Source organism: Penaeus chinensis, chromosome 34, assembly GCF_019202785.1.
Source record: "Penaeus chinensis breed Huanghai No. 1 chromosome 34, ASM1920278v2, whole genome shotgun sequence".
NCBI lineage: Eukaryota > Metazoa > Arthropoda > Malacostraca > Decapoda > Penaeidae > Penaeus > Penaeus chinensis.
The window spans coordinates 1,146,219-1,156,218 of NC_061852.1; the positions used below are offsets into that span (position 1 = coordinate 1,146,219).

At 40.6% G+C, this 10,000-nt stretch overlaps 1 protein-coding gene across 2 annotated transcripts in view; it reads left to right on the forward strand.

The window, feature by feature from the left end:
• Positions 1-10,000, forward strand: part of LOC125043805 (calcium/calmodulin-dependent protein kinase type 1B-like) — an 11,145-nt gene that overhangs the window by 154 nt on the left and 991 nt on the right. Inside the window, exons 2-3 of one of the 2 annotated variants that reach the window (XM_047640113.1) lie at positions 7,240-7,616; positions 7,719-10,000. The exon at positions 7,719-10,000 is cut by the window's right edge and continues 991 nt beyond it. In XM_047640113.1, the coding sequence (XP_047496069.1) occupies positions 9,267-10,000 (734 nt within the window). In that variant the 5' untranslated portion in view covers positions 7,240-7,616; positions 7,719-9,266. The remainder of the gene's footprint in view (positions 1-7,239; positions 7,617-7,718) is intronic. The other variant, XM_047640112.1, reaches the window with a different exon arrangement.

Here is a 10,000-nt window from a genome sequence, read left to right on the forward strand (position 1 = left end):
TTTCAGCGTCCATATGAGAAAAATAGCTCAAGTTTGTGGTGAAAGGCATGCCAGTTCAACTACATGGTGTTTCTTACGTTTACATCCGCATTGTGATGTAGGCCTAGATTTCCGAGTTACTTTTAGAATTTGAGAATGGGGTTAAAAACGGTGACACAGTATGCCTTCTAGTTGTCTGTGTAACTGAGCCGAGGGGATGTCTTTTGCCGTCTCTCCTTAGGAGGGATTTGAATGGAATGTGTTTATGATTTTTTGTAAGTACGAGTTCCTTAATATTCGTCGATATGTGGTGAGCGTTTTATATACGAATTACTGATATGTTCACAAGAGGAATTTTTGATGAATTATGTTTTGTTATTAAAATTAGTTAGAGATACCTGAACTTAAAGGTAAATGCATGTTTTGTGACTGATAACGGCTTCTCCTTTCTAGATAAGTGATTTTTCTTAGACAAAGATAAAGTTTGTGTATAATAGTCAGTTTGTGGTTTGTCAGTATACATATGATGATATTTGTTAGGTACTTTTCAACAGCAATTGTACGTCACCTCACAATTCAGTGCTCAAGATGTTCATGCATGCTTGTGCATGAGTCTGTTACTCATGTTATTAGGATGTATATTTTGTTACTGACAATATTCTTCTGCCATTATATAAGAACTTGACAGAGTCTATAGGCAGAGGTGACAGGAATTAGGGTTGGGCCGTATACAGGTAGATGGCCGAGGGTCATCACTTGTTATGTCAGTTATCTCCTTGTTCAAGCAGGTCTCTTGAGAAGGCAGTAGGAGTGGTTGAGATAGATGGGGGAGGATTGGTATGCATTTCATTTAATATAACTCCTTTTGATTGTCCAATATCAACTGTGTGCACCATTTTTATTCATTTTTTCTTATCTCCCATCTTATCTAGCATCAATGCAACATGTAAATTCATAGCATTGGGTGGGTTTGCATTAGTCATTATCCATTAATGAGTCTGGAAGGTAAATCATTATTAACGCTCAACAGCGGCATCAGCTTGTTTTGGTGACTAGAAGGTATATATGAACTGTTCATGTATTCTGTAGTGCAAGCGTTCAGTGTTTGGTACATGTATACATATTCTGGAATTTGTGTTCCTGTTTTATTTTTATATGACTTCACAATGTAGGCTTCTTTTATTTTTTGCTGCTTATTTGTTTTTAATTTGTTTGCAGACGTGTATGAACTTATGGATCCCTAACAATGAAAGAGTGAAACACAATTAATGATTTAACCACAAAGTGTCAGTGACAAAAGAGTGAAATTACCAACAACAGGGTGACAAATAACAGGGATTTCCTGTACCTTTCATGCTTGATAATATTTTTTATTAATTTTTCATGACCAACATATTAATTTTTTTTCTCTTTGTGGTCTTATTCAGGATAATTATTTAAAAAATTATTGTGACCGTAAATAGCCATGACTAGGAAAGTAGATCAGTCAAGTATGAAGTATACAAGGGAATGGTGAATACAAGTATACTATATGTAAGCCAGGTGGCAAATATCTAAAGCGGTTCTACAAACTGAATATTGCCAGTGAAGTTATAAGTAAGGCTGTTAATCTTAACAGTATGTTTGTGGGAAACATTTCCTTAGTAGTTAAGTATATATATAGTCTAAAGGGAATAAGAGCATGGGTGGGTGTAAGTGTGATTGGGTTTGTGCCAATCAGCTTCTGTTTTACTTTCAAAGCTTTTTTTTAGGCATAATGGTCCCAAAGTTCAACAGAGCAGCTTTAAAGTGAGATCATAATGATCCTATGATAATCACTGAAATTAAGATGTTTGCAGAGGTATTCAAACAAAATGACACATTATCAAAAAGGATACAAAAGTGAATGAGATTTTGCTTGACGTTATATTATAAGCTACCATACACTTTACTGTACATTTTGCTCTACAGCACTGATCAGTAGGCAAAGTCTCTCTGTTGCCGACCCGACCGCTCCCATCTCATCACAGTAACAACTGAAAACGAAGTTATAGCATTATCAAATCTAACTGATCTATACGGTAATCCCATCCCTGCAGAGCCCCTTCCAACCCTCAATACTTGCACCGGAACTGTTTCTGTCTTCCCAGAAAATTGCCCAATCTATAACAAAGATTAGTCAGATTGTGGAGAAGACTTACTCGCCTGTCTCATGGACCATGATGTGACATCAGTACAATGCTACTCCATTCCTCTCAGAGATCATCATAAGAAACCCACTAACATTACCAAAATTACTTTCCATAGACATGAACTTCCCTTTAATGTTTACATAGGTGGAGAATCCCTCCCTGTCTGACCATACCAACCTCCTCCTCGTCAGTGCCAAAATTGCTGGCGTTTAGGACACCCAGCCAAACATTGCCGTTCCACAGCCAGAGGCCCACTATGTGCCCAACCTGGCCATACTCGATCAAACTGCTCTGCACAATCACACACATGTGCCATCTGTGGTGGCCCCCATAATGTATTTTATAGGGGCTGCCCCACCTACAAATTTGAGTCTGAGGTAACAACTCTCAGATTCAGACTTGGACTCACTCTACGTGAAGCCAGACAGGAGGCACGTCAACAAGGTTTTTCTCTTACTCCCTACTCCAGTAATGTTGCTCACTCTGCCACTCCATCTACCTCCCAAGCTCCTACACCCTCTCTTAAACCTACCCCCTCTCCATCTAACTTCCCCTCTTCTACCTCCTACCTTCCCCAGTCAAATTCTTTTGCCATCCTAAATCCAGACACTCCAATCTGTACTACAGCCCCAACACCTTCCCCTCTCCCTCCCCGCACTACCTGCAACAGACAGAATAAACATTCCACCCCCTCTTCCCCTACCACACAATCACCTCCACCTTCCTTTGCCCCTATTCTTCAGACACCAGTCTTCTCTTCCCCCGTCACAAGAAAACCTTTATCTCACAAAACTCCCCAACCAACTCCATTACAGAAACTCATGAAGATATTCAAAACTACATAATCGAGTCCCAAACTGACACTCATCCACCTTCAAATTCTACAACTCCCACTCCCTCCACACTCAAAGTGACTGCCGATATCCATCTTCCTCCTACTCATATTCCCCCTACACCCTATCCTTACCCCCTCCCAACACAGCACATCCCCCCCGACTCCAGCCCCCCCTACATTAACCCTCCCACCATCCCCTCTATCCTTTCCACTCCCTCCTGGATACACATGGGAATCCCTTATATCACAAGTATCCCCTTCCCCAGACCCTCCACCTCCTAATACCCCTCCTGATACAATACCACCTCCCCCATCTCCCCCCCTCATTCCCACCCTCTAGCTCTTTCCCCTTCAAATTCTCCAACACATACTGCAATCGTTATCACTAAATCAACGAAAGTATAACTATCCTTATTTGGAATATTCGCGGTTTCTGCTCTCATAGACCCGACCTTTGTCATATCCTTTCCTCTTATAACCTATCCATTATATGCCTTCAAGAGACTTATCTTACACATCCTCTAATACCAATCTCCAATTACCATTTTGTCTCTTCCCCACACTCCCTTTATGTCTTGTCCATACTTATCAACCAGAAAACACCTTATGTCATACCTCCCTTTCAAACCACTGTCCCTTGCACCATTCTTCGTATCTTTCTTCGCCGCTGGATCAGGGATTTCAGTCTACTTCTCCCCTTCCCACCCCATTGACTTTGTTGCTTTTGAAAATCTAATTTCCCAGCTTCAACCACCTTTCCTCTTAGTAGGTGATTTTAACTGCAACCACACTCTTTGGGGTGATTTTATCACCAACTCCCGTAGCCAAGCTCTAGAGCGCTTCCTCTCCACAGCTGACCTTATGATTCTAAATTCATTCTTTTTCATGCATTAACCTCTCTCTATGCTCCCTTTCTCTTCATTTAGATTTCCACTGGTCATTTCTAGACCACTTTCCAGTTCTTACTCCTACTTCATATGTACCACCTCCTAACTCCCCATGCTGGTGCTTTGATAGAGCCAACTGGCGTACTTTCACTTCACTCTCTGCCATTCATATCCCTCCATCCTCCCTCTCATCCATTTCAGAAATGATACAATGTTTCACAACTACAGTTCTAAGAGCTGCCCATACAGCTATTCCTCAAACCTCAAGACCATATACCTCCAAATGTGTTCCATGGTGGAATTCTGATTGGACTAAAGCACTTTGCTTAAAACATGCAGCCTGGAACAGTTACCGCTACAAACGAGGTATCAGCTCTTATCTCCTTTAAAAGATCATCTGCCTGTCTTTGTCATACAATCCAGAATAGTAAAACAAATAGCTGGCAAAATTATGTTTCCTCAATTACATCCTCTACATCTATCTCAAATGTTTGGCGCCGGATCCATAAACTATCAGGCAAACATCCTTCCCATCCAGCCCCCATCCTCCATATTCGAGATACCCTCACCTCTGATCCTTTCCAAGTCACTAATGAACTGGGTGATTATTTCAGCCAGGTCAGTAGTGGTTCTCACCTTTCTCCACACTTCTCTTTTATTAAGACCATCAGGGAATGTACCCCCATTATCTTCACCCTATCCTCTGCTGAGTCCTATAATGCTCCTTTTTCTTCCTCTGAACTCAGTGCTGCCCTACAATCGTGCCGCAACACTCATGAAACCCCTGACGTTATTCACTACTGTATGCTCCGACAACTCCCATCTTTCTCCTTATCCTTCCTATTAACAATTTACAACCACATATGGACATCAGGAAATTTTCCTTCTTATTGGCGAGAAGCTCTTATCCTCCCCTTCCTGAAACCCAATAAATTGGGTACCCTCCCTCAAGACTATCGCCCCATCGCACTAACTAACTGCTTGTGCAAACTATTAGAGCGAATGGTTAACTTCCACGTAATGTGGTATCTTGAATCTCACAATCTTCTCTCTCCTTCCCAGTTTGGTTTTTGCCATGCCCAAAGCATAGCTGACCCCCTTGTTCATTTTGAGACATATATTACATCCGCATTTGTACGCCATGAATCTGTACTAGCTGGGTTTTTTTTGTTTTTGTTTTTTTTTTTACCTAGAAAAAGCATATGATACGACATGGAGGTACCATATTCTCCAATAATTGTCCTCTCTAGGCATACGTGGAAACATGGGTGTCTTCATAAAGTCTTTCCTCTCCCAACTATGCCTCTGGCATATCCATACCAAATCTCTACCAATTTCTTCAATCTGCAATATCATCAGTATCCTCCTGGGCCACAACCATGGCTTCCACTTTTCTACCTCCAAATTTTTCTCCATCCTTTTCTCCCGCACACGTGTAGGTCCCCTACCTCCACTCTTCCTCTCTCTAAACTAACTATCCCACGATCCCTACTTCCTACCTTTGCTTTTTCTCCACGTTTACCTACTCCTTTCTCACCTTGCATGGATACCCTCCTCTCCCATTCCCCTTTTCCCCATCTCCAACCTCTCCTGTTCTCTGTCCGTTGTGTCCCTCCATGGCTTATACCTTATCCCCATATTTGCTCCTCTGTCTTCCCTGACCCACCAAAATCAAATATTCCTCCTGCTGTCCTTCTCACCCATTTCCTTGACCATATCTCCACTCATTCCTTCAGTATTCACGTATATACTGATGGCTCCAAATCCACCTCCGGTGCTGGTTTTGCAGTAATCTTCCCAACTCATACTTTCAAATACCCCCTCCCTCCTGAATCCAGTGTCCGTACTACAGAACTGTATGCACTCCTTTTTGCCTTAAAACACATATACTTACTCCCCTCTTCCTCTTTTACAATTTTTACTGACTCCCGTAACTCATTAACTCTCATAAAGTCAATACACACGACCAACCCCCTTGTTTGTAAGATCCAGAACTGGTTGTTCTACCTGTCCACACGTCATAAAACAATCAAATTTTGCTGGGTGCCCAGCCACGTTTGAATCCCCTGCAATGAACAGGCAGATACTCTAGCACGCTACGCTGCTACATCCACATCATACCAACCACGTTTCTCGCGTATTACCCACACTTTAAGACCTTCTTGTATAATCGATGGCAATCTTTTTGGTCAAGACTCCTCTCTAATAAATTACATACCGTAAAACTATCAATCTCCTCCTGGTCAGCTCCATTTTATCGGAACAGACGTTGAGAGACGGCTCTCACCCACTTACACATTAGCCACACCTGTCTAACACACTCCTATCTGATGTCACAATCCGATCCACCCCTATGTTCCTTATGTAATGTTCCTCTTTCAGTCCCACACATTCTATTGTCATGTCCATGTTTTGAAGCAGCCCGTACCTCTACTTTCCCCCACCTATCCTCCCTTCACTAACCTCCCAACCTAATAGACATCCTTACAGAATCTTACACTTTCTGCTTTGACAACCTGTTTTCCTTCCTCAAATGCATATATATCCTTAACTTAATCTAACCCATTTACATTACCTCACCTGACCTTAACCCATTCACTCACCAATTCCTTTGCCCAGCTTTGACAACTAATCACTCACTCAACCACCCTTCACTAACATTTAATATAGTGCTACATGACCTTAGATGTCTAGCACATTTATTTTGCTTTTAACCATTAACCATTGTGAAAGACTAGGATTTTTCAACTTTTTTGTTACCTTTGTGGAATTCATGCAGTAATAGTGTTGTCCCAAGGAACTTTTCCTTAAGGAAATAGTTTATAATCTTAATTTATCTGCTATTTCTTCTTATAGCAAATATTTTTATTTTCTCTCTCTCTACTCTGATAGCCAGGTTAGGGAAAACAATTTGTCTTTTCCAGGCTTTTTTTTTTTGACAAATTCAGAAAAATAACTATATAAAATTATATAAATAGCATCCTTATATGACTGATCAAAATTAATGATCTATAATGTTGGCAAATGAGACATTGTGCCTACATGTCAAAGAAGACCGTTGCAGGCTGATGTACCACTGGAACCTGTCATTTGTATTTATTTGTCAAGCAAGTTACAGGGTTTCACACAAATTTGTCATCTACAGTTCATGTCTCCTGACCACTAAGTGACTATTTTAATTATGCCAGATGTATAGATCTGTCAAAGTATTTTCTTTGCTTATTACACTTTTACGTAATATTATTATACCCCATCTCTCTTTCTGTTGAAGTATATATAGCTTTTTTTGCCTTTTTCTAAGGGTTATATTTGTTTTTTGTAACTTTATATGCTATGTTAAAATGGTAATAAACTTTTCCTTACACAGACTCATGGATGGTACATTCCAACCTTTTTACCAATGGAAATAATGCAAGAGCCCCTTCCTAAATGTCCAACATGTCTCATATCCCTTCAGATGCTTTGTGCACTCATGGCAAGTCATTCCATCACCCTGGCCTTATGCCAAATTTTTCTGTGATGGCATATTCCCATCGCCTGGCCCTTAACCACAGTTTTTCATGACATGATGGTCACGTCACCTAGTTCCAGTTGCTTAGGGAACACCTAGTAAAGTGTCAAAGAATCCCACAGTTTTGGATTGGAGAACCCTAGTTGGGAAGTGCTGTGCAAGATGATTCATTTTGGCCACATTTTGAAGCTGATTTGTTGCACTTTAATGTGAGATCAGTGCAAATATGAAAAGTGAGTATAGTCAGCTGAGGTATAGGGCTCATTTGCAGCTTTTTAGAGATATATTTAAGTCTATAATGTTTTGGTTTGTCACTTGTCTTTTTTTCTTTTCAGGAACTATGACCTCAGTGTTTGGAGCTGGTTCCTACTAACAGAAGGAAGAGCATCATGTGTGTCGACTGGGATATGATCATCTTCCAGCCGTAGGTGGTGTGCCTGCCCACCCCTGGCTAGCACCTCCTGCCTACTGCAACACTTGGCAAAGCTCTGGGATTTATCTGTACACTGCCTCTATGCAAAACCAGTCATTGATGTCCAGCTCACTTTGGATATTTTAATAAGAGACTCTTTGATGCATACTTGGATGTGTTGACATATTGTGTACAAAAAGCAGAAGCAGATCCTATTATATTTTGGTATTTTCATTGTTTGAGGAGATCCATCATTGTATAGATAAAAAGGTATAAGTTTTCAGAGAAATATATTAAAGTCATCATTGGCTTTAACCAAGGTTGTACCCTTTGTCTGAGAGTCAAAGGGACTTAGTTATTGTGATAAAATACAGGCTTACAGAACCCAGTAACATCTGTTATATTCCACAACTTACATCAACCAATTAGGTTTGCGCTCTTTGACAATAATGATGATGATGAAATAGCACCATCTAGAAGGAACCAAAAATTTTCAATAAGGAAACAAGTTGAATGTGGAGTATAGAGCCAGCAGCCTAGATTGTCTCAGAGTTTGGCAACTGCTACGCATTAATTCAACTGTGATAATTGTTGGAGATATCCCTCCCTACTAATGTGCAAAGTGGACAGGGGATGAATTTGTTGTACCTGTGAACATAAGCCATTACAGTATCATTTTCATTTATTTGTTTTCATTTTCAGTCATAAGTATTTCATATATTTATTTTGATTATTTATAAGGATGATGATGATGATAATGACCTAAGGTTTCTTTGTTAAAGAGTTTCCTTGAAAAGGTTTTATTTAGGGGGGGAAGGTGATCTTTTCCTTTTCAAGTGTAACTGACTGACTGTTAATTGTAAGTTTCCCCCAGTGGAAATAATCCAACTCTTGTGATACACAGACCGAACGAGGTGTTTAGTAGCTTCACTAGAGGCTTGGAAGTCTCCTTTTTTAGTGGTTAGTTAAGACTTTTTGCTAAATAATTAGACCTGTCTCTCATTTTGAGAAGACAATAAAAGCTTGATTAGCAATATTCTATATAACTGAGACGCAGGACTGCAAAGTAGGTTATAGATAGGTGATAGTAGTCTGGTCATACTGTTTATGCAAGACAAAGAAACTATTTTGACTTCCTATTGGTAAACCATGTATGTGAAAAAAACCTGTCTCAGCATATATGGCTCATTGGACATTTATTAGATAAATTTTTTTTATTCTGAAGCTTTTGTGTGTATTAGTGTGTTTATACTGTGAAACAGAGTCCCAAGTCTAGCATTAAATTTTCAAACATAATTCCATCTAGAAGAGATGATATAAGGTTGAAGGAAAGATTGATAACTGTTTTTAAGCATCTTCTGATTAGATGTTTTATGTTAGTTTGCTTTTTGGATATGTAAGCTATAAGAAGACTTAGGTTTAAGTCTAGGTTACTGATTGATGTTGGAAAAGATTGTGTTATTTGTCTGGAATGGTTCTCGTAGGCCATTATCATATGGGTGTGGTGCTGGGGCGCGGGAGGTTTGGTTGGGTGTCACGAGCCACCCACCACATCATAGGACAGCCGGTTGCAGTGAAGCACCAGCCATGGGCAGTTGATGGCATCAGTTGTGGTGGTGAGGCTGGGGAACACAAAGACTGCCAGCATGTGGAAGTGACAAAGTGCCGAGCTGCATTAGAGAATGAAGCAGCTCTCCTGGCTCGAATCTCGCACCCATCCATTGTGGCACTGATGGAGGTCGTACGTGGTCCTTCTGGTGTGTATGTGTGCTTAGAGGATCTTGGAGACACAAACCTTGCCACATTGGTATTACAGCGCTTTGAGAGCAAAAACACTGGACTTAGTGAATCCTTTGCATCGACAGTATTTCGGCAAGTGGCAGCTGGCTTACACCACTTGCACAGTCAAGGCATATTACATCGCGATGTAAAGCCAGAGAACATAATGGTGATTCCTGGCACAAAATATGTTGCTCCAGTTGCAAAACTCATTGACTTGGGCTTGGCCATGGCATGGGAACCTTCATCTCCCCTCAATACAGCACGGACATGTGCGGGGACTGTCAATTATTTAGCCCCAGAACTTACCTTGTCAGCACACAATTATGGCTCTGAGATAGATGTGTTCAGCCTGGGAGCCTCTCTCTACTTTACCCTTATTGGAGAGACTCCCTTTATTGAATACAAGCGCAATGGAAGGCGGGG